Genomic DNA, 25,901 nt, shown 5'->3' with positions numbered 1-25,901 from the left:
GTGATCGTCTATCGGAACGCAGCCTGAAATCTGATGCAACTCGAAGCGTCAGCACGCCGTTTTATACACAGCGCTGAACTTACTAGGTCAACTGTTCAGAACGCTCTATATAAGAAAGAGAGTCAAGGTATAGCTGTGTTAGCTGTGAAGTGGGCGAAAGACCACAGAGCATGTTTTCGGTAGGCGATTACAAGGTCGGACCGTAGTATCGGGCAGTACCTACAGTAGGTAGCAGACTTGACTTCAGGGGGCACACAGACAATACCGAGGAAGAAGGATTGGTATTCAAGACCCTTTGGTACGTCAGGCTCCTGTGATTCAGAGTATCTGGCATGATTGACACTGCCTACTTTGTGCCAGTCCGAGATTTCGCGTCTCTGCTGCTCGGGCTTTCAAGCCTCATGACTCCTGGCCCAACCTCACCAATTCACTCAAAAAGTCCTCCCCGTTCACCAGCTCAGTACTCCCATAGACGACCCGTCTGGCACGGGCTTGAGCATTGCCTAACCCGGCGCCACCTCTCCCGTCGGCACCCAACCCGCTTGTCCTCGTGACCCATTCCTGCAAGTTGCCGTATTCGTCCATACTGCCTCCCCCGACCGTGAACACGATGGCTTCGGAATAGCCCTGCCGTCGCTGGCCGAAACTGGGGTTCACGCCCGCTTGGCTTCCGCCACCTGGTCCACTGCCTGTGCCTGGTCTTGACGTGGCAGACCCGGCAATGCCACGCGCGTGCGCCGAGCGAGGGTCAAAGTATAAATATCCCTCGGTCTTGGCGATCGCGCTGGAACTCGCTGCGGGCGGGTCCATTATCGACTCGACAATCTTTGTGACCGTCAGATCACGGTTCGCAGGTAGAAAGTTCTTGACACCGGAGACGAGGGATTCGAGGTTCACATTGCCAAAGGTGGTGCCTAGAGCGGTGGATGAGAGTTTATCGGTGAAGTTTTTGGAAAGGGCGCCGAGGCCGCCAAAGAGCGGGACGGCGGATTGTGGTTGTGAGGTGTTTGTGGGCGCGGCTGAGGAGAGCATGCTTCCTTTTGTTTCCAGGCGGACGTTGGAAATGTGTTTTATTGCGGCGACGGCGGCGCCTGCACCGGCCCCGGTCAAGGCGGATTCGAATTCTTGGAGTTCGGCTTTCGACGGTTCGCGATCCACGCTCAGATACCAGATGATGAAGATCCGAAGCTTGTCGAGCGCGTTGTTGCCCTTGTCATCGGACTTGATCAGCGCGAGCATTTGATCGGCCGTCTGTTTCGTGATGTTCTCTTCTAGCTGGAAGAAATTGTCGAGTTGGCGATCTTTGATTCCTTTGAGCAGCGCAGTCGCTATGTTCATGTGCATGTCTAGAGTGGCTTTCCTCTCCCGCAGTTCGGGCAGCAGTGTTATTGCTGCCTTGAGGTGTGCGGCAGAGGCGGAGCCGCTGTCATTTAGATCTTCGATGCTGTTGACTCCCGTCTTTTTCGTCACTTCTTCGGCGTCCGCCTTGTACTTTGTGAGTTCCTTGTCAATATCCTCGGCAACTTGAGGGAAGGGTGCACTGGCGTTGCGCGCCCAGAAGAAATCGCTCGCGTTGAGGTCATATGCTCGTGGTTTTGCTTGCGGGTTCGTTTCGTCTGCGACGTCGACAGTGATGCGGTTGAGGTGCATCTTTAAGACGTCGTGGACGAGGGACTGGTACGTCCAAGAGTGGGAGAGCATCGGAACAAGGTCGATGTTCCGATCAAGAATTATGAGCACGGGTCTTGAAGGTGCGGAGTATAAGTTGGCCCCTGAGGCCTTTGAAGAAAATAGGTTGTCTTTCGAGTTGAGGACGTGATCTCGTAGTTTTCGGTCGAGCTTGGTCGCTATCATCTTCGCCAGCTCTGTCGGCGGACATCGTATAATCGGGACTGAGCCCATTGTGACGCTGACGCTAAACAGCCCGCTTACTATCCGATCAATGGCCGCATCTTGAGCCTCCTCTTGAACCGTTGCACTGTTGAATGTCCAGTAGGACTCTTTCCCCATTCCAAGGCTGAACAAGTCCGGCTCAGCCACGATAAAATTCAGGTATTGGTCGTACACTTGTGCGACAGCTTCCGCCGTATCGGTCGAGGCCATCTGCGCGGCAAAGTCTTCAAGAAGTGGGCGCGGTATCGAGGATATGAAGTTGACATAGGCCGGGCTGTACAGGCCCCGCGCGAGATCGGAGCATATGAGCTGGATGTTTTCTTGTGTAGGTTCGACAAGGTAGAGGACCGGTACATCCGGGATGGGGTATCGCGGAGAGTGTATGGACAAGTGTATCGTGACGCCTCTACTGCGAAGGTCGTTGACGCGTAGAACGCTGCTGATGATATCTCGTCCAAGGTTGTCGAACACGAGGACTTTCCATATGGGCTCCCCGTTCTCATTGAGAAGAGACGGCGTTGCAGAGGCCGCTGTGGCGTCGCCGTTTGTAGTCGAGGACTCATCGTGGTTCAGGCTTAAAATTCGTTCAATAGATGCTGGGGACGGTGAGTCTTGCAGGCGGCAGTTGGAGCATTTCAGGTGGCTCACCTATCTGACGATCCCGCAGCGTCTGGGGCCGGGTAGCCATGGTGGCAGAGAGAATGTGTGCGCAGGCGGATGATCAGCGTGCAGGTGTAGGTGTAGGTGGGTGTTCATCGTGAATTTTCCGGCCTCGCGGCAAAGAAACACCTTTGCATCTTGAAGGAAACAGTAACAGTGGGTTGTGGAGGCTCTCCGTGAACAAAGCACTTGGTGCTGGCATGGGCATTGCAGGTCAAAGCATATGCGGTCTTGGCAAGACTGACGGCAATCTGTCATTTGCGGCGCGCTAGTTCCAGGCGCCAGCCCGCTTGGGTTTAGGCGAGAACCATTCCTCTCATTCAATCTCGACTCCCTCACTTGACTCCTCTCTCACTTCTTCCTTACACACCACTTATCCACGATAACGCCCGCTTTCCTCTCCTCACTCTGTAATCCTGTTCCTCGCCTTTCTTTGACAGTGGTCTGTAATAAGTGACATTGAATGGTCTTCCATTTTGCATCACGCATGGGCTGGAGTCGGGGTGTTGAGATTGGCGTGACTGTGGCGTGTTTGCGCAGCACCTAATATTGATTGGTCGCGCCCGCAAAAGTGCTCTGGACAGTCTTGTGCGATTCATCGTTAACGGGCGGACTGAGTGCACCTAGTGCCTTATCCTCCAGGCTGGTCAATACTAGAAAAGTGCGTCTGGATTCAGAGGGTTGTTTGTTCCAAGACAAGCGAAAAATCAAGGGGGCGGGCGGTTACTGCAGGCTTCTGCGTGCAGGCAAGCCCAGGCAATCAACCACCACCATCGGTTCCCAGGTTTCTGGACTGGCAGCACAATACGGAGTAACCTAACCCACTGCGTACCGGAACGGCAATTAATTCTCTACGATACCTCTACAGCCCTCATATTCCACATCGCGCTGCAGGCCGGCTGTCGCCGCGGTTCCTTTTCATGCAGCCGAGAGCGCGTTGTGAGTGGCAACTTTTCTCGGCATAAGCCAAATTTCTCCTTCCCGCCACCCAGAACCGTTTGGGTTTGGTCAGTCTCACGTGCCTCGACCACGCACGTGATCTTGCTTCTCCAAATCTCGCTTAATGCTCGACTTCGCCATGAATCCATCCTCCAACATGAATGGCACGCAGCATGCCAAGGGTCAATCATATAACATGCTCGACGGCATTCAGTCCTATGCCGGCTCAGAAACACTTCACAATGGAGAGGACCTTTCCCGCTTTTTCGATCCCGAACTCTTCGAGTCTACCGCAATTGGCAAAGGCTTCTCTCAGCCGTCTCTCCCCAGATCCGACGCAGGTGCTGGCCGGCAGTCGCATACTCCAGACATCCACCAGTACAATGCTCCTCAGCAAAATTACTCTCAACCTCAGTACTCGCAAGCATTCTACAACTCTCAGCAGATGAATCAGTCGACGTTTGATCCTAGATTCTACACGCGACCTTCTCCCACCCCGGTTAGTTTCGATGGAGGTTATCAGTACCAGTCGCCCATGGGTTTCACGCCTCAGCATTTCGCTCCCCAGCAAATGAACATTCCGCAACGGCAGACTCCTACTCCCACTCAGAGTTATCAACAAAGACAGCAGCAGCCTGCTCAATTCGTCAGCATCGCACAGCGTCCGTCACAGTTGTCACATGTCCAGGTGCGTCACCAAAGCACAAAATTTTTGAGATTCTTCACTAACTGCTATTCAGAGCGCGGATATGATGCGCTTCGGCACTTTCCATGTTCAAGATCAAGGCCAACAACTGTCAAACCGTTTCGTAGATCCTTCCATGTTGACCGCTAACCAGCCCACGAACACAAGTAAGGCTCACAACACCCCTTCGAAGAGTTTCCTCTGACGATTGGCAGGCACAAACGGCAACAACACTTTCCAAGCCCAACAATCTTACCTACCGTCTTCGTACTTTAACTCTGGACCTACCGTGGATCCAAGATCATTGCAAAGTCCACAATTGATGCCTTCCGCAAAATCACCTCAGCCGGGTAAGGAGAATCGCGCAGATTTTGGACGTTCGCTGACGGGAACAGTGGTGATCGTACCCAAGCTTGAGCAAGCAACGAAGTCTACGGCCGCCAAAGATCCAACTGCGCCGAAGAAGCCACGAGGTCGACCGCGGAAGGATGCTTCTGCACAAGCTGGAGGTCAGTCTGCTGGGTCGGCCGCGTCTTCTGATGACGAGCTAGAGATCGAGGATGAGGAACCTCCAGAGATGACCCCAGCCCTACTTGCCGTGTCCATGCCCGCCGATGAACGTGGCAGGGCTCTCTATCGTGCTGTACAAGCTGTCTGGAGTCCCCGCAACAAACCAGTTGATCCCGAGAAGGTTCGTGGAGGTATTGCTAACTACGGTGACACGATTCGAGGTTTGAGAGATGCCTGGAAGACCAAGAACGAAACGCTTAGAAAGGCTGAGCTTCCAAATTCGCCAACGGCTGCACAAGCTGCTGGGTTGAAGGAGGAGGTTGCGCGCTATCGACAACTCCTGGAAATGGTCATGATGAGATCCTTACAGTACAGCCATCCAGCGATTCTCAAGAGGTATGTTGATCCCGTCATTTCTTGCATGTCCCTTCCCGTCGTGTGCCTGGCAAATATTCACCGTGACATGCGCCCAAGTCTACCAAGGCCTCCCAGTAAGGCAAAGATCTGCATTATCTTGAACTGTGGGCAACTCGGTGTCATTCCTGCTCTAAGATGTTACGAAGGGCCGAAATGCACTTGGCTATTGCATAATCCACATATACATAGCTCTATGTTGATAGATAGTCTACAAAGGCTTCCACCGTGATTCGCCGGGCATGCCGTGAGGCGATCATGGCACCATTTATCCGACATACCGTCCCATAACATTTACTGATAATGTCGCTCAGACTAGGTGAAAACCAATTCACAATGTCAGCGTTATCCTCCTTCATCCTCGACAGAATCAATGTCTCGGATTTCGACAGTCCGCTTACCTATGCGATTCTTAAGGTATGGCAATCTTGTCAACTGTGGTGCCGAGACACTGCTAATTCACGTCGTTAGTTTGTTGTTAATTTCGAGACGCTCGACTCGGAAATGCTGGAAATGACGAAGCTGTCGAAGATCCTGCAGCGACTAACAAAGAAAGCGACGTCCGACATTAAGACTTTGGCTCAAACCGTTCTCGACAACGCGGCTGCTGCTTCAGCAAAGAAGGCTGCCGCTGGCAAGTCTGACAAGCCAGGCTCGCCTCGCTTTGTTGGCAGTCCAGCAGAAGGGCCACGGAAGGACGTCAGTGCTGGGATCAAGCGTGTCAGAGAGGGTGAAGCAGCCAGTCAGCCAGCTGCTAAGAAGGTCGTTAAAGTGATTCCTCAGGCTTCAAAGCCTCTCGCTGTCCGACTGGAAGAGAAGAGAAAGGCAGAGGAGGCGGCTAAGCGTGCTAAATCGGGGGAGAAGACTGCAGCGGCGGTATCAACAGCGGCAGCCAGTACTTCTGCTGCCAATCCAACCACAAAATCCAAAATCGCGGTCACTGCTCCTCCGAAGGCTTCTATCTTTGCGGCTCTGAGCTCCGTGCCCAAGAAGCCAGGCACGTCAAATGCTGAACGCGCCGCGGCAGCCGCGAAGGAAAAGCCTAGTCCAGTCACTGCTCCTTCTGTGCCCCCGCGGACCCTCAAAAAGGAATCACCTCCGCGGAACATTGGGCCTACGCCCGGCGCAAAGAGTGCAACCTCGTCGTCCTTTTTAGGCGTTTTGCTTGACATGGAGAAGAAGCCAGACAAGGAGGTGAAGAAGGAGACGGAAATTCCGCATGAGACAGAAGAGCAAAAGATGAAACGGCTGCGTAAGGAAGCTCGACGGAAATTGAGAGTGACGTGGAAAGCGGACGACAAGCTCGTGGAGACTCGTTTCTTCACCCATGATCCGGATGAAGAGCTTGGCCAAGGTGACCGCCTCAAGGCCAATGCCGGCGGCGGTCGTGAAGGTGAAGCGCTCAAGCTTCACAAAAACATGGAGGACCTGGATGACGAAGAGGACGAGGACTCGTTTGAGGAATTTGAACCGTATACACCGCCCTCGGAAGTGGACTTCACGTATCTCGAAGACCCTTCACTTGGCGACGATTCACCACACAAGACTAATTCTTCCAAATTCGGAGGCTCTCTGAAGCCTGAAAGTCGGAGCAGGGAAGCTCAAGACAAATACGAACAAGACACACTCATGGCCATCTACACGTCCAAGGCCGATCGGCCACCGACACCCAAGGAGCCCACGGAAGAGGAGGACGATTTCGAGCCTGCCGAACCCGAAACTCCCTTTGGCGAGCCGACCGAGCTGACTCGCGAGCGCGAGAAAGCGCATCAAGCACGACAAGTTCGAACGGTACCTCAGTCCTCATCGACGATCGACTTGAACGCACTCGCACAAGCCATGGCCGCGCAGCAGAGACCCCAGCAACAACCGGCAGGACTCACACCGGAACTCCAGCGGGCTCTGGGCATGTTCGCTCAACCGGCCCAGCCTAGTCCAGTGCCTCAAGCCGCGCCTGCCCAGGGTGTGAATCTCCAAGCAATCCTCCAGTCAGTCCTTGGTCAACAAATGCAAGGTCAAACTCAACAGCCTGTGTACCCCGCCGCCGCCACCACCACCTCCACCGAGACTGCTCCATATGCACAGAATAACCTCAGTGCGCTTCTGGCCTCGATGCAACAGGGCACCCAAGGTGCGTCGGCTGCTAACGCACTTTCGCTCGGTATGGGCGGCAATCCCAATCCGTTTCCCGGCGGTGTTGAAGACTCGTCGCGCAAGCACGGCCGAAGTGACTCTGACGGCATCGATGATGAGTATGGCAGAAAAGGCGGCAACAAGAAGAAAAAGGCCGACGCAAAGCCGTACAACTACAAGACTCAAACCTGCACGTTTTGGCAGCAGGGCAAGTGTCTAAAGGGGGATTCGTGCACCTATCGTCATGGCGACGAGGATGAGTCGTGACAAGCATTGGGATGATTATTGTACTTTCACCTGTACAATACCACACACCATGGCGTTATGATTTCTGACACTGGCGTACGGCCACATGGTCTCACGCCTTGATTTCAAAAGGCCAATCCCAACCCCGATTTCGATCTCGATTCCCTATCTAAAGAGCAGGCATACAAGCACAACTGTGAATGACAGCATGGGCGTGGTGCGGTGCTGGGAGACGAATCATCTTTCCTTGTGTTCCCACGAGCTGGCGGTTAGAATCTCTCATGACAAGCACAGTGGACATGGGTGGGGCGGGAACTGGAGCGTTTATTCAGCTAAATAGGTAGCCAATGAGCAGGGCAACGTATCAAGTCTAGTTCCATGCAATTACCTAGGTACTTGCTTCCCAGTAATAGCATTGGTCAGAAGTCGTGAAGTGCTGCTCCTGTGTAATGCGTTGCCAAAGCCGTTGACTACCAGGTACTGCTCCTGTGCAATCCGGTGTCTGCTGCCAGCCTCGCCAAGCATCCTCTCCCCCTTTCTGATCTACAGTAAACCTCCCAGTCATCCTCTTTCGACCTGGCCTCGTAGTGCTGGACTGTCCTTGTATACTTGCTCCAGCTGATCAGACTTTCCTCCGTAATTAATGTTGAGAATGTCCCTGCCTCTGAAGACATTCCGTTCCATATGACCGTTCCCTCTTGACTCAACATCGCCATGCCATCCTCGACTGTCACATCGCAACCAACCCACCTCATCATAGTCTGCTGCCACGCCATCTACCTCGGCGGCGGCAGTGAGGACGGATGCGCCAACGAATCAAACTGGCTGATCGAGCCGTTCCAGACGGGCGAGACAGAGACGTACATCCGGCATATCGAGGCCGGGGTGGCGGAGCTCGCGAGGAATCCGGATACCGCGATTCTCGTGTTTAGCGGTGGGGCGACGAAGAGGGGGAGGACGTCGCGGAGTGAGGGGGAGGGATACTTGGTGAGTGAAAGCGTTCTAGTATGGTGTTTGAGCAAAGTAAAGCGTGTCGGGTGGGATACCCGGTGACTGCATCGTGGTATACAATGGGAGAACATCGTCTTGGCCGAAAATCCGGAGGGTTGTGTGATGAAGACGGACACGCGGGTCTCCTGCAGAGGCACGGATACAGAGAGGGAGCGAAAACGGTGGGGAGAGGAAGGAAAGCACAGAGGGAGCGAAAATGGCGTGCTAAGGAGGGGATACTCATATCACACTTCCCACGAAACTGGACGACGTGAAGTCCTTGGCTTTATCACTTAGACTTGGCTGAATGATTGGGACTTACTGATTGACCGGGCTGACTTCTCCTTTCCTCAAGGCCGTCGCCCTCGAAAAGAACCTCTTCGGTCTAGACACGTCGACATCCACACCCACGTCGACATCCACACCCACGTCGACATCCACACCCACGTCGCCATCCACACCCACGCTCCGGCCCCGCATTTTCGTCGACCACTACGCAACGGACTCGTACCAGAACGTGCTCCTCCCACTGATTCAGTTCCCGCTGTTTGCGCAAGAGCTCCAAGCACGACTTGGCGGCGCCAGCGTTGAGGCACTCTCACCCTCGCCCTCCACCTCGCCCTCAGATACGGCATCAGATGACACCGCTGGCTCACAGGCACAAGTCCTTGTCATGACAGCCACAGCCACGGACGCGGATGCAGACGTAGACGCCAACCTGTCACGATCAACCCCCACATGGCCGACCGAATTGACGATAATATCCCACGCCTTCAAACGCCGGCGGTTTCTGGACCTACACGTCCCTGCGGTGCGCTTCCCCGTCGCCCGCACGACGTATATCGGGATTGACCCGCCCTTTGACCCGGTAAGGATGCCCGAGATAGAAGAGGGGGATCGGTTGAGAGGGTACGGCGCGTGGGAAAGGGATCTGTATGGCGTGGGGGACGTGCTGAGGCGGAAGAGGGAGACGAGGGGGTGGGATGAGGGAGCCTTTCGCGTGGAGACCCTCGGCCGGTTTTCCCCCAAGGCGAGGAGAAAAGTGGAAAACGTGTTGGCGTCCAGGGGGCGAGATGATGGGAGGGCGCCGTGGGAGAGTGCAGACGCCGAAGATGGTACTGGTACGTAGTCCCTGGGGGTGCCCGTTTAGAAGGTCTGCGAGTCAGCGAGCTTCATGGTCATAGTGGGGATGAGTGTGTCGATTCGATGGACCGGACAGGATCTTCGATCGGCGGTCGACGTACTCCAATCAATAGAGAGACATTGTTGATGCGTAGCGCGGGTTGGAGCGTGTCACGCATGTCATATCACCTCAACGCGACGCATTGCAGTCCGTTTCATGTGTTCTGTGTTTGGTTGTCTGTGATCAGCTCTCTCCCCATCTCAACTACTGTACACTGGTGCTCCCTCCCTCGAACAGCACGCTTTTAATACCCAACGCCCAACACGCAAGCCCACCCTACCACCCGCTCCACACATCCACACTCTCAACGACTTCGGCGCTCCCGAACCTCAACCACCCCCTCAACACCGCCTCCCGGTTGTACCACGCGAGGTCCCCACCATCGACGACCAGCACGCCAGCCCTCGATGTGCTCGACACTGGCACTACGCGCAACGGGGCAACCGCCGGGGAGGACACTGGCGGCAACCGCACGACCGGACGGCCAGCAACGGGGCTTGGTGGCGGCGATGGCGGCGGGTCTCCTCCGGTGGCTGAAAGACTCCTGAAGTGTTGGAGAGTATGTTGGATTTCGACTCGCGAGCCGATCTGCCTGGCATGCGGTCCATCGAACAGCTCCAGGTATGTCCCGGTGTACAGAGTCTCCCATTCAGTTCGAGCCACGAGCTCTTGACCTCCTGGTCCTTGTGTGACTGTCGCGATACGATAGAGGTACGGGCCGTCGTCCCAGGTGAAATGTGTCGCTGAGGCCTGACAGATTGTTCCACCATTGTCCAAGTACGCGTTGTTCTTGATTTGAGTCGCAATGTCGGCAGAGGCTTCGCGGAGGATTGCTGAGAAGTGGCCGAAAGGGGTGTCGCGGTTGACATGCAAGAGGATATGCGTGTTTGAGGGCTCGTCGATGAAGAAGAAGGGCAGAGCTGGTAGGGGCGTTTGAAAGACAACTTCTGTCGGGTTGTTCGAGGTGAGGATGCGAGCCATAAGTTGGTCCATCGCAGCTTTCGGATCTCTGAGATTGCGGAATCCCTGGAGGCGACTGTCCTGGTATTTATCTAGAAGCGTGTTTCTGAGAGGATGTTGAAGTTGTAGGAAGAAGTTCAATCTCTCCGCTGGCTTCAATGGAGCCATTTCTCAGTTTGGTTCTGATCAAAAGAATGAAAGGTCAGACAAAGTGTTGTATCAGTCTCAATCGATGACAAGTTCGAAAAGAGTCCGGCAGTAAAGACGAAGTCGCATCGTCGTCAAGGTCACCGCAGTGGGTAAAACCTCGGATCCGTGCTGTGAAGTTTTTCAAGCTCTTTCTTTGTTGGCAATACATCTCTGCAATGTCTCATCCTCGTCCCTCTTGAAAAGTCCATTGTCCTAAGAGCCATTCTCCATCCCGACGGCTCAACACAGACAAGCGCCATCAAAGGATAGGATAGGCAAAGACCATGCTGGCTCTGGTGGTAGATCGTAAGTCGACCATGGAAAGACGAGTGTATCGTGTCATTGTCCTTGCTGCATGGGTCTTTTTCCTGCTTTCATTGCTTGCTATGGCTTCGAAGTCTGTCTCGAAACACTGTTGGAGCTTCTGTGACTTCCAGTCTTTATGGACCTCTTGCGAATGCAGTGCTGTTAGCAGTCGGACAAACATGCAACTTTTGGGGTAAGGTAAGCAAACACCACGTTCACCGGCGGTAGTGCCCCATGCTGGTCAACAGCGATTTCCATCGAAGCACCAAGCCCTGTAGTCATACCCAGGTAAGTTGTGAGTGGGATAGAAAGGAAGGTGTGTTAGTATGACAACGCATGGGGGCCTTCAAATCCTGGCATTTTTCCAATCAAACATCATGGAGTCCAGCACTTGAGGAGAGCGTCTGCGGGCTTGGCTGATGTGGAATCTACCAAGAACGAGATCTGAGAGGACCTGGACGAAGATTTTCTGAATGGCTATGCGACGTACAGCCTGGGTTAATGTCATTCAGCCGTTGGAAGGGAGTGTAAGCATCCAGATTGCGTCCTCCCTCCCACGCTTGTGCATGTCCACATTTCTAGCCAAGGGCAAACTGGATCGATGCTGGTTGTCCTGGAGCAGACTCAAGGGGTTATGCAGTTCGGGGCCAATTCGAGCAACTTGCTCCGCTCCCCTCGTTCCAGGTGAAGCCAGATCAGAGGGATGCACGTGTGTAGGATGTATGCGAGTACGATGATCACGGAGGGCGCCGCCAGCATGGCATCCAGCGGGCGTCATCTGCAGCTGCATGATATGAGTCGGGATGATTAGTCGTCAATGAGGCTCAAGTGAAGTGAAGTGAAGTGAAGTGAAGTGGCCGAAAGGCGAGGCTGACGATTCGGCGGGCCTTCCCCAATTCGCTCAGCGCCCCTAAACCCGATTCGGTGGTTCAGGCTTGAGCTGCAACTTGAAGCATCCATCCGTCGCCTTCAAAGAGGCGGATTCGCCGACCAACAATTTCTCAGCACATTCGCCTTCCTGCTTCTCTACGGCGACTGTAGCGTTGTTGCGACGTCTGGTCGCTTTCCTTTCATTGTTTACCTGTACTATTCTCATCCCCGACAATGCTCAAGACTCTCATCCCCCGAAGTGGCCGATCGTTGCTGTCAACGAAAGCTCCGCAGCTAGGCCCTGCGAACCTCCGAGCAGCCCCCGGCTTCCAGATCGTCTCGCAGAACCAACCGAGGCGGAGAGGATATGCTTCAGAAGCACCGGAATATGATGTCCTTTTCATTGGTGGCGGCGTCGCCGGCTATGTCGGCGCAATAAAAGCTGGCCAGGAAGGTTTAAAGGTGCGCTTGTTTGCCCAGGACTCACCGTGGATGGGATTGACACTATGTCGATAGACAGCATGTATCGAAAAGAGAGGAATGCTCGGTGGCACATGTCTTAATGTCGGCTGTATACCGTCGAAATCTCTACTCAACAACTCGCACCTCTACCACCAGATCCTGCATGACACGAAAAAAAGAGGCATCGATGTCGGCGAAGTCAAACTCAACCTCACCCAGATGATGAAGGCCAAGGATGAATCAGTGTCCGGGCTGACGAAAGGTGTCGAGTTTCTGTTCAAGAAAAACAAGGTCGATTATATCAAGGGTACTGGTGCGTTCGTGGATGAACACACGGTCGCAGTCAACCTCATCGATGGCGGCGAGACCCAAGTCCGGGCAAAGAATATCATCATTGCCACTGGTAGCGAGTCCACACCCTTCCCTGGGCTCGAGATCGACGAGAAGAAAGTGGTCACCAGCACTGGCGCAATTGCTCTGACAGAAGTGCCGAAGAAGATGGTGGTCATTGGCGGCGGTATCATTGGTCTGGAAATGGTAAGGGAGGCAACATCCCAAAAGTTTATGCCGTAACTAATACACCTTATAGGCCTCTGTATGGTCTCGTCTCGGCGCTGAAGTCACCGTCGTCGAATTCCTAGGACAAATTGGCGGACCCGGCATGGACGCCGACATTGCCAAACAAGCCCAAAAGGTCCTAACGAAGCAAGGCCTCAAGTTCAAGCTGAACACAAAAGTCACTTCGGGCGACCCCAGCGGCTCCGGTGTCAAGATCGAGGTTGAAGCCGCAAAGGGTGGCAAGAACGAGACGTTGGACGCCGACGTCGTCCTCGTCGCCATTGGCCGTCGACCATACACCGCCGGCTTGGGCCTCGAGAACATCGGTATCGAGGTGGACGAGCGCAAGCGCCTGGTCATTGATCAAGAATACCGCACCAAGATCCCTCACATCCGCTGCATCGGCGACGTGACCTTCGGCCCCATGCTCGCCCACAAGGCCGAGGAAGAAGCCGTCGCGGCGGTCGAGTACATCAAAAAGGGCTTCGGACACGTCAACTACGGCGCCATCCCTTCGGTCATGTACACGCACCCGGAGGTCGCGTGGGTGGGCCAGAACGAGCAGGAGCTCAAGTCCCAGAAGATCAACTACAAGGTCGGCACCTTCCCCTTCACGGCCAACTCGCGGGCAAAGACCAACCTGGAGACGGACGGAATTGTCAAATTCCTAAGCGACGCCGAGACAGATCGCATCCTGGGCGTGCATATCATCGGGCCGAACGCGGGGGAGATGATCGCCGAGGCCACGCTGGCCCTCGAGTATGGTGCCTCGAGTGAGGACGTGGCCAGGACGTGCCATGCACATCCGACGCTGGCGGAGGCGTTCAAGGAGGCCGCCATGGCGACGTATAGCCAGCCTATTCACTTCTAGACACGGCACGCGCCGTGTGGAGAGGAGGTATGATTTGGAGGTGAGCACAATAGGGAGCGAGTCTCCTTCAGCATTCCGTCGTTGTGCAAAGAAAATGTAAATTATGAGCCACAGAATTTGTCCCGCCTTCATGATTTGGTGCCTTTTCCGAATCAAACCGAGTTGCTGCTCAATTACGTTTCGCGAATGGAAGCGAAATGCTGCTCAAATAGGGAGGTGCCTTGGTGTAGTAACACATTGAGGCCACACGCAGCATGTACGGAAACACGCAGGCGATTTCCTGTTATCATCTCATCTTCATTAAAGCTACCTAAAGCTACTGGCAGTAACTTGCGCTTCCCACAGATACTATCATGCCGTGGTGTATCATACACATTAAGAGTTCCCAAGCCGTGAGGTTCGCAGGCGCATACAGCAAAAATCTTTCGCATATTCGTCTTCGTGGGCGCGCCTGGCGTCAAAATGCATATGCAGACGTGTTTGTTCCAGGCCGATCCCCTGCATATATCGTTTCGAGGCACAGTGGCTGTTCCCACGAGCTGACCGGGCTCGTTCGGCTATTTTTCTTCGTAAGGATCGACTGAGAGTGGCTCAAAACCGGCAAAGTGACAGATGCCAAAGCAGAGAAAACTTGACACGCCGGGTATTTGTCTCCCAGATGACGCCAGTCCAGCTGAAGACCAATTTCCTCGGAATGAGCAACAAAGCACAAAATACTTCGGAGAATGCGATGGACCGATAGGAACTTCAGGACGATTCCGCAGTCATTTTCCAGGTGGGCTCGAAGTGTATCTCGAACCATACTCTACGAAGACGAGCGGGAACCGGGGTCGAGACCTTTCGCGGATTTCGTGATCCCTGTGCTTAACTGTTTACACCTGAGACATCGCAGGACGTCCACCCCCACGGCGGCCGAGGGGCCCTCTCAAGTTAACACCGCCTCCACGTGCGTCGAGGAGAGAGAAGACCAGGCTGACCGTCCAAAGGGCGAATGTAAACCAGAGGAACGCGGTCGCAGCCTGTTCCTCGCGGCAGCGACCAGCTCTGTCGTTGGAGCCGTTGGTTAGGTGATTTCGTAGCGTATAGGCCTGTGGAAAAAGTAAGCCAATGTGGATATACATACGCAGGATGGACCGAGTCATACGTCATTGCTGCAGGAGTGCACACCGAGCTCCGCAGCCATGGCAACGGCGGCGCAGAAGAGGAAAATAACATTGAGCAGGTCAATGATGACGGGAAATATGGGGTGGCCCGTGAAAGACTCATTGAAGGCGATCAATATGAGGTAGAAGAGCGACAGCATCGCAAAGGCCGCCACGAACATATCGTAGTTAATGAGGGACGGGTTGCCAGCGAAGGCCATGGCAATGACGTTGCCGATGAGGGACATGATGATGAGGACGAAGAGGAACTGTAGAAAATCCACGATCAGTTACTGCGACGCGAACAGCATTGCCAGGAACAACTTACCTGCGTCCCTCTCAGGATGAGGTTGAGCATTCTGGAGACCATCTTGACGGCTGGATTGAGGCTGGCTCGAACTGTAGCAGTGGCAGTCGGATGCGTGCAGACCGATGCGCTTAATCGATACTTGAGATTGACTACTCGTATGCAGCGGCGTCGCAGATGGGGCGAGAACGTGGGAAGAGGAAGAGTGTATGTAAGTAAGTAGATGGGAGGTTGCACCAGTTGTGGTGGTTATGTGCCCAGGTGGAGTGAAGCGGAACAGGATGGAAGAGCTCGACTCTGTGTGATGATTCCTGCTGAATGACGGAGCTTGCAAGCGGGCAGCAGGCCAGCTCGAACTGAGGCGGCTAGTGACGCGGCAAACCCCCTGTGCTCGCCCAATCGTCGACGTCACTGGCAGAACTCGACCTGAAGTGACGCCAGCGCCAAAGCTTAGTTGCTAGGGTAGCCTGGGGAATGGGCCCGTCGGTTAGATTCTGCAGCCTTGGGGGCCTGCCTTGTTCGCAGCTGACACACTTGAGAGCCTCCGAACGGAGCATCTCAGCAACGAGCCGGCATGCTCGGAATGATGGTCTTTCAAACATGGCATCATGTTGTCACTGTGGCAATCGATTCGTTCCATCGAGTCATCGTTAATTTTGCTTTACCAAATCATCCGCACGAGATGAGCCAGCCCGACCGTCTCTTCCATTGCCGCCACGACAACTCTGCAACAGAGCATTCTCATCATGGGTAGATGTTTCAGCTTGATTGGTTGTCAGATGCTAATGCTTCTCCTCGTGTTGCCCTCGGTTTCTGCCTGGCAACCCGGTCGCATAACCGCAAACAAGTCACGTGAGAGGCTCGGCGACGGAACACTCCGCCATTCCTGAAATATTGCTGGTGTTGTCTGAAGCTCATCTATATTGGTACTTGTCTGTCGCCAGAGGAACAGCACAAAATAACCCTGCTGATTGTGTCCTCCACCAGTTTGACCAATCTATGAGCGTGGGGAAAGGCAACACCGTTTTGGAGCTCTGAACTCCATGCATCATATGTCTCCAGGAGGAAATCTTTACAGCTTCTCAAATGTTGGTGTTCTCTTCTGCAGGCCGCTCAACATGGCTCTCTGCACATCACTGCTTTGCAACATCCCCATGTTCCATACCGCGGTGTAATTGAGATTATCATCGATAGTCCTTCCCCAAGACGCGTCGAGAATATTTTTTGTCCCTTGAACCGCCACAGGGCTTTTGCTTGCAAGGTATTTCGCGGTCTCCAACCCTTCCTTGAGCAACTCAGATTTACCGCCATCCACCACTCGGCTCACAAAGTTGTTCTTGAGCGCTTCATCTGCTGAGAACGGGCGCGCACTGAGGCAGACGTCCTTGACCCAGCTCGTCACGCCCCCAACAACCTTGGGTAACCGACTTAGTGTTCCAACGTCCGCGGCTAGACCGATGTCGACTTCTTTGACGCACAGCTTGGTGTCCTTGGCGCAAAAGCGCATATCGCATGCTGATGATAAGTCGATTCCGAGGCCGTACGTGTATCCATGGAGAAGCGCGATAGTCGGTTTCTCACAACGCGCGACGCTTGTGATTACGTCTTGCAGTTCGAGTATATGTCGCCTTAGTAATGCCGCTTTCCTCGATGGGTCGGGCACCCCAGTCGAGAGTGGACTATTGGATTTCGCCGCCTGCTCTACGTCGAGCCCTGAAAGACACGAAGTTAGATTAATCATCCTATCTATGCCTTGGGCGGTGTTACTCGCCTGCTGTGAATGCACGGTCACCGGCCCCAGAGAGCAGAATGGCCCGGACATCAGGGTCATGCGACAGTTGGTCAAAGATGGCTTTCAACTCGACCCACATGGGTCCATAGAAAGCATTGAGCTTTTCCGGCCGGTTAATCTCGACATGGACCACATATTGTGCTGGTATGGTCACATTGAAGAATTTGAGGCTTGGTAAAGTTCTTAATGCCATCGCGTGGGCGAATGGTTCGAAGCGATGCAAGAAAGAGAGAATGCAGTGAAAGAGGCCGTGAAAATGTTCGTAGAGGCTACTGTCAAGAGAACGGGAGTAGAGAGTAGTCTAAGGCGCGCAGCTCTGATATTCTATTCTCAGGACTCGAAGCACTCGGCTGTTCACGAAGGATGAATCCATACGGACGTTGCTCGAAGCCGATGAAGCAGCACTGAACGTAGGTGTTTGTGCCTCGGCTCAGCAAGCACATTCACGTGTAGTCACGTGTAGTCCAGTGTCGACCCTAAGGTGAGCGATCTGTTCTTCAGAGTCTCTTCACCGACCTGAGTTCTTGTTCATGAAACATTTTATCTGCCAACGTCTGAACTACCTTTGCTCCGAGCGATGCTTAAGCATACCCTGCCTCTGTTATTCCTCACGGACCTGGCCAATCTTCTCACTCCGGCCACTGCCTCAGGCATTGTCACACCCTTGTAGACCGTGCTTGGCCAGACCATCGCCTGCGGCACACACCGGTGGCTTGTTTCTCCTCCTTCCCTCCTGTCATGCCAATTCGAGCATTCTTTCCTCGAGATTGACGCATTTGACGTCTTGTAAGTGTGCGGGAAGAAGCGCATGGTCGCTTGGACAAGGCTCTTTTCGCTCAGCTGCGTCAAGGTGTAATCAAACATGACCTTCAAGGTCACTTGCGCTCTCTTTGACGGACGCCCTGCCCTCCTCGTGACGGTCTCTCGAGTCCCCATGTCCATCTTCGGAAAGCTCTGGCTATTTCTTGAATAACATGGCGTTCGACACGTCACTTCTTTGGATTGATCATACAAATGTCGCCAAAACCGATATTAGCAGCAGTGCAACGCCCAGGCATACCTCGTTTGCTTGAAGCAGTGGCTAATACCATTCAACCACCCTATCAACGCTATGGTCTATAGGGGGTGCCAACATGTCGTTTTTGAGCGCACTTGGCAACCTTGGTAATGGTGGTATCCTCAGCTGGCCACTCAGTTTGTCGACCTCTTGTCCTCCATGCGCAACCTGTTTCATAGGCGCTACCCTCAGCCGGATGTTTCCGCTTGTACCCTTTCCTGGTTGAGAACCGTCTGTCTGGTTATACCAGACCGCGAGAATCTATTCGCTAGCGCATTCCGGAAGATGTTTCCGACTGCAATACACAATCGGGAGTTTTGTACAGTGCGTCCTGCGATGTTGGAGCAATAGCCTGACAACAGCCTTGCTTCAGGGCACATGTTGCCTGCACTATTGCCATTCCTACAGCCTCCCCACAACGGGTGCCCTGCCCCTAAACGCAAAAATCTTACCAAGTGAGGACGTCGAGCCAACGTCCCCAGATCGTCTTCAGAATGTGCCGTAGGATTGCTGATGGTTGATCTACAGGTGTCATAATCACGACCGGCCTGTTGTCAGTAATGTGATTGCAGAATGCCTGTCGGATAATCACCGCCGCCCTTGGCCGCTTGTGGGTAGTACACCTTAAAATGCGACAATGATGACAGCACTTCAGGCGAGCGGATCGACTACGACAAAGATTTATGGCGCCTGGCGACTCGTCTAACGCAAATTCAATCTCGCCCTAAGGCTGACGCGGACGGTGAGCCGCTTCTCCATGGCAGCGTCGTCGGAAACAAGTTCTTTGGATACAAATTGAAGCAGAGAGGAATACTGCAACGAACAGCTCGAACGTAACACAAAAAGTTCTTCTTTTGCTCGGCTATCCTGATCTGGCATCTTCACGCCGCCAATATCACCCTCTCTCACCCTCGAGTGACCTACATGTACTGCTACACGAGGCCGGTAGTGCCCCTGTGGCCCATCTCCGAACACTCCTGGAACGTGTCCGAAAGGATTTTTCCTTATTGCTTGTCCCACTTCCATGTCCTTGGAACGATAGGCGAAACGAACACGCTGTGACGGTTTTCATCAATTCCGAGCCACCGATTCACTACAACAACGCAGATTCAAGATGTGTCGGAAGGAGAACATTCAACGGCTTCTGCCGCTCAATACAAATTTCAGTGGGTACAAACCGCTCCCATGCGGTTTATCTTTCAGAGGCACGTGGTAGATGATGGCAAGCTGTCATGTCCATGCACTTGGCCAATACACAGTTGAAGAAGCCGGTTGCCCATCCCTTGGATGATTGGGTGTTATGGATACAGAGCTCAAAGTAACTGGCCTCTGATTCCAGTCATGGCTGGGGTTGCCCTGCACTGAAAATGTCACTTTCGTGGAACCTGATTGCCTTGAAACAGTGATCAGAATGTCAAGCATGGGAGTCACTACTACGCCTTCGATGGCTTCGCCTGATCGGCCTAACTTCTGCTCCCCCGGTCCCGGTGTTACCAATTCGACGTGGTACTCGACTTCGCTTCAGCCCTCTAGCGAACTACTGGTGGAATGAGAGATACGAACAGAAATCCTACCCAGGTTCCTGTCACCGTGGTACGCGCTCTAACGGCGACCCGGCCTTCAATTCTTACCAGCGTTTTGGCGAGATATGGTCTCTTCGGGAGAAGGTCGGATGCAAAACGGTCAAATTGCATATATAATGCAGCTGCCCTACCCACTTGAGCCAGTTCGCTCGACAACTTCAGTCTTCTTCGAAATCCTCGCCATATCGCATCCATTCCTTCACGGACAGGAACTCCACTGCCTTCATCCGCACGTCATCGAAGTGTCCTTGCGCGGAGAGATCAGCTATCAATCAACACGATGTGCCAACATCCGAAGTCTGTTGACACCTGCCGTGCTTGCGCTGGACATCCCCCACGGTATTGCCCCCAGACAAGTACGAACGGGACTTCATACGCCCCTCGGTAGAGTTTGGAAAGATGGAAGGCGATGAGCTGACGTCTGCAGGAACGGATCTATATGCAACACTTGCCGAGGACGTGGTTATCTCGAACGTCCCTGCCCCAAGTGCTCCACATCTGGCAGGCCGGCTGAAGCAGACGCGAGCACTTCCAAGGCGCATTCTCGACACAATGCTGTCCCTGGTATGGATAACGGTCACAGTGTTTCTAGGTCCTGACAGGAGACGGAAGAGCGCGCAGGGATCCGGAAATGGGTGCGGGGAACACTACGACCCATCTTTTGTGTTTATGCGAGGACGGACGTCCTGGTTCCCACTAGAAGCATGAAGTTACGTGCTATTGCATTCATCATTCCCCCGGTACTCGAGGTCGCATCTCAATAGCAAAATTTCCGAGTACCGAACTGCCGTTACCAAGCTCAAAGAAGATTCCTCGGCCACGGGCAGGCCGCTGTATTGCAACACCACCAGCTTAGTACAATCATTCCGCGACCGCACCGCGGCGTTCGCTGGGTTGTCGCCGCTCCAAGACAGAGACTGATAAGGAGCGGTTCCAAGAGGATCTAGAAGCGTCAGTCATTTTCTGCGCAAGGATGGAGCTGCGTGATATCTGACGGCAAGAGTTCCGTATGGTCCCGTTGTGAGGGCTTGTGTCACACACTCCCGACTTGGACAAATGGACCTTTGCCCACAACAATGCAAGCTCATGCTGTGCATTATGTCGCAAGCGTTCGAGCCCTATGAGGGTCATATTTGAAAGGGCGAGACCGGCTCCGTAAAGGCCGTAGCTCGGTGACCTGGGTAAGGGCTATCCCGTGGCTGCCGTGCAACTCTAGAATCTACCAAAGGTCGGTTCTGGCCTGGGTTGACCCGATCACGCGATTGGCGAAATTGTTCCTCAACAAATTCCTATGCGGCCCATTCGCGCCTTCTGGGAGACGGCATCATGACGGCTGGAAAGCCTGGCAGGACAGGCATGCGCATTGGTTCGCAATGTTCAGATCTGCAGAGCGGATCGACCTTCAGAGGTCACGGGGTGAGTACAACCGGTGAGACTCGATTGGGAATCTTGCAATGTTGGCGATCTGCAAACTGGTGGTACACATTCGACGAACCGCGTCAAGTGCCAATCTTCGCTCCTCCAGTCGCGCCGTCATATCGAAAGGATCAGCCAGATTGCGGGTAGCCACCTTTCACACCTCCCATGACCTTCTGTTACCACGATGACGTTGCCCGGCATGATTGAGTTGCAGTGGCAGTCGCTTGGTACGCCGAGTCGACCTACCACCAAACGTGGACCAGGGAGATTCCGCGCGACAAGGCAGTAACGATGTGCGGACGACACGGAATTGCTTCAACGAGCTGTCCCATACGCTCCCGCCCGTCCTTCACAGACTGCGGGATCCCTTTCCCCCAGTGACAATCAGATATTGACTTGGATCTGCAGGTTTTGACTACCCTGCATTGTGCTCTGGAGGCAGCGGCCACATGTCTGAAACGAACCTTCACAGTCAACCCGGTGTAACAGAGTCCCACCTCGCTGAGATCGAAATGCCCCGGTCCTCCTGCTATAAGCAGAAAGGCCTGCATATCTGTCATCACCAATCACTGCATCATCTCGGAACCCAAGTATCTACAGACCAAAAGCGTTTCAGCACCAATGCTGCGTCGTCTGCTACCAAAGGTCGCTCTCGCCGAAGGTGACGTGGCAGATTCGTACTCCGTACCCCTCCGGATTTCATTTCACAGTGCGCATGACGCCGACGCCACAGAGAAGAGGCCGCAAGCACCGAAGGGAGGTGGAGGCCTATAACCGTTCAGCGGCGCAGCTGCCGTTTCAGGAAGAAGCCTTTCTGGAATCATGCATTCCAGTTCCATGGTCTTGTCAGACACGGGGAAGCGGACGGAGCGACAGCCAAGCACTTGTCATCGCTCGACCTCCAAGCGACGTAGCCTCGAACAGATCTGGCGGTGGTCCGACTTGCAGTCACTAGGGTGTTCAAGCCAGGAATGAAGATCTCCCAGTCGCTCATCATTTGCCGAGTTGGAAATAATCTCAAAACAAGTCGAGATCGTTCTCTTCACCCGCTCCAGGCCCCTACCTACAGCTGGCCCATCTCGACATCTCAATCTCGTTCGGCTGCAAGTACACAGCCTTCTACCTCCGGAGGATGAACCGTCCGTTCCAATGTCTCGCAAGGCTGCAAATCAAAGTGGCAGCAGAGAGGCCAGAGCATGCGATGCCATAGTCGTGGTGTTACGCGACATCTCTGGTCGCTTCTTCAATGCCCTTGACACCGTCGAATCGTATGGTAACTCGTGTCTACTGGGTTGGGCAAAGGAGCTCAAGATTGGTAGAAGTGACCAATAATCGCAATAGTAGGAAGAGAGAGATAGAGCAGCATCTTCCCACTTTCTGGACCCTCATTTCCTGAACCTTCTGAGATGCAGCTTAAGCCCAACTGTCCGTATATCGATGGCGACGGGACTGGCGGGCTCGAGACTGGCACATCTGGCAATGGGCATGCCATGCAGTGAAAGGCCAAGTTCAATTGATTGAACGCAACGGCCGCTTTCAAATCACCTTGGCAGATTTCCTCGTTCCAGGGACATCTTCCTTGAGAGCAACAGGTGACAGCGACTCCTCACCAGCAACAGTGCACTCAATTGTGTATTTATTTTAGCATGTGCTTCAAATGCGTATCCAGCACAGACTCGCAGGCCGCAAGCATGAACTGCTCGCTGCAGACAAGCTATCTGACACGAAGTGATGGCGGTGTCGAAGCACGCAAGGCTACGACTCCTGACAAGCCGCAACTCACCGCCAATAACGCTGCGCAATCAGAGCTGGGCCGCTGATAGCCTTGTGGGGACGGAGTTAGGCCGCCCGTCGACGTCTCGACTATGGCTATTGGCCGCCTACACCATGCCTATACAGCCGATATCGGGTGGCTTGCCGGTGGCTTGTCAGGCGATCGCCGGGCGGCCGGCAAGAAGATCGACACCCTGGGGGGCACCAACCGCTACTATCGCGCCAAAACCTAATTACAGCAGTCAGTAGAGTTCTATCTTCCCTTCTTTCTTCACATCTCCCGACCCCTCCGGGCTCACAGCGGAATCCCACTTCAGCCAAGGCATGTCTATGATTTTACGCCCCTTCACATGGTTCTATCATGAGTTTGGGATCGTCTCGATCCACGAGACTGGACGCAATGCGTGGCTCATCATCTTGGCTCGCTCGTGCCGGATGTTTGCGTACGGCACGAATTCCTTGATATTAGGTAAGTCCTCTACTTACAGGTACCTCTTGGCTTTCCCCAAGGCCTACGGAGTACATGGCTTCTCCTGGGAGGAGCACCCTGGTTTTCCTTGGATTAACCGTGCATAGCCATCTTCTTCTCCGCCTTGAATTACTCCGACCACCAGATCGGCATCTTTATGACCCTGACCTTGCTCGGCGATGTCTTCCTGGGTACATTTCTCACGCTGATCGCCGACCGAGTGGGGCGCCGGCGCGTGCTCATGGGCGGGTCGGTGCTGATGATCTTGAGCGGCCTCGTCTTTGCGGTGTTTGAGAATTTCTGGATCTTGCTTATTGCGGCGATTTTGGGCGTCATCAGTGTCACAGGAGGAGACTTTGGGCCGTTTCGGAGTATTGAGGAGTAAGCCACTGCCGCTGAAAGTGGGTTAACCTTGACCTGACAATGTTCTCTCACTTAGGTCAGTCTTGTCACAGCTCACAACACCCACGACCCGCGCGGACGTCCTAGCCTGGTACGTGACGACGTCAACTCTGGGGTCGAGTGTCGGCAGTGAAGTCTCGGGCAGACTCATCCATTACCTGCAGGCGCGACCCGGCTGGACCGACGTCGATGCCTACCATGCGCTGTTCTGGATCTATCTTATCATGGGCATTGTCAACGTTCTTTTCGTCCTCCTCTTGACTGATGCCTGCGAGCTCCGAGCGAGCGACAAAGGGGAGGAGATGTACTCCCGCGTGCCTCAAGAGGATCAGCGCCACGAGGAAGCCGACACCGACGAAGCGGTAGGACACCACCAGCCACAGTCCCAGTCACAATCGCAATCACAGTCCGACGTCGAGGCAGCATCCCCGCCACCAACACCAACTCGACCTCGCTCTCCCGAGCTTCCCACCAGCCGCCTCTCGCGCGCCCTTTCGGCCTTCTCCAGCGCCTTGTCCCAGATCTCTAAAACAACCCGCCGCACAATGTACAAGCTATGGTTCTTGTTGATCATCGACTCCCTCGCCGACGGCATGGTACCCTACTCCCTCACGAACTACTACATGGACGTGAAATTCCACCCGTCCAAGTCCACGCTCGGCGACGTCACCTCGCTATCCTACTTCCTGGGCGCGATCGGCGCGGTCTTCGCGGGACCGCTAGCCAGAAAGATCGGCCTTATTAATACTATGGTCTTCACGCACGTCCCTTCCTCGACGGCTGTGCTTCTGTTCCCCCTCGCGCCCTATTTCTGGATCACAGCTTTTTTCTTGCTTGTCCGCACAGGTCTCAACAACATGGACCAGGCTCCTCGGTCGGCGTTCATCGCCGCAGTCGTGAAACCCGAGGAACGTACCGCCGTCATGGGCGTCACCTCCATGTTGCGCAATCTGGCGGCCATGTGCGGGCCCACCGTTACCGGCTTGCTCGCCGAGGGGGATCGGTTCGGGGTGGCGTTCATCGCGGCCGGTGTGTGCCGGTTAATGTATGATTTTGGGTTATACGCTCTGTTTGTGGGGTATGAGAGGGGGAAGAAGTTGCAGGATAGGCGGGATGACGAGGATGAGGAGGAGGGCGACGAACAAGATGATCAAGGGGGAGTCACTACCACCAATGGATTTGGACATTCATACGGAGACCCTCCCACTGACCAGTTCGAGTTGGAGAGCCTGTCCGGTTCAGACAGTTCAGACAATACGACTAGCGGCGACCGCAAGACGCGCGAATTGGACTTCGAGAAGGCGACGGTGAAGGGGCCGACCACGACGACATCCCTGAATGGTGGTCTGCGTGTGCCCCTGACAACAGGAGAGAGTCCGCGAGTGAGAAGTCGGAGTCCGCACCACCGCCGGTCGAGCGCGTCCGAGTAGGTCTGGCCTTACATGTGTGTATTTATGCGGCGGGATATGACTAGCTGGCTAGCCGGCTGGCTAGGTCAGTAGTAGCTAGATGAAAATTGATGACTACCGAATCATGAGTCCATGAATCAAGATGCGCTATCAATTCGGTGGTACAGTACAGGAAGTGGTTGGTCTGGAATAAATTGCTGGACACCTCCGTACGTCTTCCGGATCAATGGGTTGTCTGTCTGTCATATGCTCTTCGGGCTTACAGTTAATTATGGTACAGATTATTTATTCGTTATGTCGAGTCGTGTGTCTACCGCACCTCATTTACTTTGGAACCCGTGCTGGTCAATATGACGTCTGAGTTTCTCATCCTCATATTAATTCCGATTCGGAAAGCGAAAGCATGACACGCACTAGTTGGCGCGTCGAGTCCGTCGATTCCGTCAATGCCGTCGTCATCTATTTATCTCGAGAACGGGATCGAGATTGAAGTTTGCTATCACAGTGACCGTGCCTCGCCCTGTGCCTGTACCTCATGGCGGACACGAGACTTTACGGCGCCTTCGTCAAAATCTTAGAACTTCCGGCCCTTCATAGATCTTCGGCCGCTTCATAGATCTTCGGCCGCTTCATAGATCTTCGGCCGCTTCATAGATCTTCGGCCGCTTCATAGATCTTC

The 25,901-nt window shown here is 54.1% G+C and overlaps 8 protein-coding genes across 8 annotated transcripts; 4 read left to right on the top strand and 4 right to left on the bottom strand.

Moving 5' to 3' along the window:
• Positions 1-399: 399 nt before the first annotated feature.
• A1O7_03934 (uncharacterized protein) lies at positions 400-2,581 on the bottom strand (the record flags this gene model as incomplete). Its single annotated transcript, XM_007757950.1, has 2 exons — positions 400-2,489; positions 2,542-2,581. The coding sequence occupies 2 exons, from the start codon at positions 2,579-2,581 to the stop codon at positions 400-402; spliced, it is 2,130 nt and encodes a 709-aa protein (XP_007756140.1).
• Positions 2,582-3,649: 1,068 nt separating this feature from the next.
• On the top strand, positions 3,650-7,501 carry A1O7_03933 (uncharacterized protein; the record flags this gene model as incomplete). The annotated part of the gene is made up of 5 exons (XM_007757949.1): positions 3,650-4,180; positions 4,233-4,344; positions 4,393-5,083; positions 5,416-5,518; positions 5,573-7,501. 5 exons carry the CDS (start codon positions 3,650-3,652, stop codon positions 7,499-7,501), a joined length of 3,366 nt encoding a protein of 1,121 aa, XP_007756139.1.
• A 693-nt stretch (positions 7,502-8,194) lies between these two features.
• A1O7_03932 (uncharacterized protein) lies at positions 8,195-9,599 on the top strand (the record flags this gene model as incomplete). Its single annotated transcript, XM_007757948.1, has 2 exons — positions 8,195-8,467; positions 8,826-9,599. 2 exons carry the CDS (start codon positions 8,195-8,197, stop codon positions 9,597-9,599), a joined length of 1,047 nt encoding a protein of 348 aa, XP_007756138.1.
• A 330-nt stretch (positions 9,600-9,929) lies between these two features.
• On the bottom strand, positions 9,930-10,781 carry A1O7_03931 (uncharacterized protein; the record flags this gene model as incomplete). The annotated part of the gene is made up of 1 exon (XM_007757947.1): positions 9,930-10,781. The coding sequence occupies one exon, from the start codon at positions 10,779-10,781 to the stop codon at positions 9,930-9,932; it is 852 nt and encodes a 283-aa protein (XP_007756137.1).
• A 1,431-nt stretch (positions 10,782-12,212) lies between these two features.
• A1O7_03930 (dihydrolipoyl dehydrogenase) lies at positions 12,213-13,869 on the top strand (the record flags this gene model as incomplete). The annotated part of the gene is made up of 3 exons (XM_007757946.1): positions 12,213-12,440; positions 12,495-12,977; positions 13,030-13,869. The coding sequence occupies 3 exons, from the start codon at positions 12,213-12,215 to the stop codon at positions 13,867-13,869; spliced, it is 1,551 nt and encodes a 516-aa protein (XP_007756136.1).
• Positions 13,870-14,741: 872 nt separating this feature from the next.
• A1O7_03929 (uncharacterized protein) lies at positions 14,742-15,381 on the bottom strand (the record flags this gene model as incomplete). The annotated part of the gene is made up of 3 exons (XM_007757945.1): positions 14,742-14,957; positions 15,014-15,280; positions 15,340-15,381. 3 exons carry the CDS (start codon positions 15,379-15,381, stop codon positions 14,742-14,744), a joined length of 525 nt encoding a protein of 174 aa, XP_007756135.1.
• Positions 15,382-16,390: 1,009 nt separating this feature from the next.
• A1O7_03928 (uncharacterized protein) lies at positions 16,391-17,303 on the bottom strand (the record flags this gene model as incomplete). Its single annotated transcript, XM_007757944.1, has 2 exons — positions 16,391-17,060; positions 17,086-17,303. 2 exons carry the CDS (start codon positions 17,301-17,303, stop codon positions 16,391-16,393), a joined length of 888 nt encoding a protein of 295 aa, XP_007756134.1.
• A 5,963-nt stretch (positions 17,304-23,266) lies between these two features.
• Positions 23,267-25,243, top strand: A1O7_03927 (uncharacterized protein; the record flags this gene model as incomplete). Its single annotated transcript, XM_007757943.1, has 3 exons — positions 23,267-23,411; positions 23,519-23,792; positions 23,851-25,243. The coding sequence occupies 3 exons, from the start codon at positions 23,267-23,269 to the stop codon at positions 25,241-25,243; spliced, it is 1,812 nt and encodes a 603-aa protein (XP_007756133.1).
• Positions 25,244-25,901: the final 658 nt, after the last annotated feature.

This window comes from Cladophialophora yegresii, assembly GCF_000585515.1.
Source record: "Cladophialophora yegresii CBS 114405 chromosome Unknown aczIN-supercont1.3, whole genome shotgun sequence".
Lineage (NCBI taxonomy): Eukaryota > Fungi > Ascomycota > Eurotiomycetes > Chaetothyriales > Herpotrichiellaceae > Cladophialophora > Cladophialophora yegresii.
This window is presented reverse-complemented; position numbering and strand designations above follow the sequence as displayed.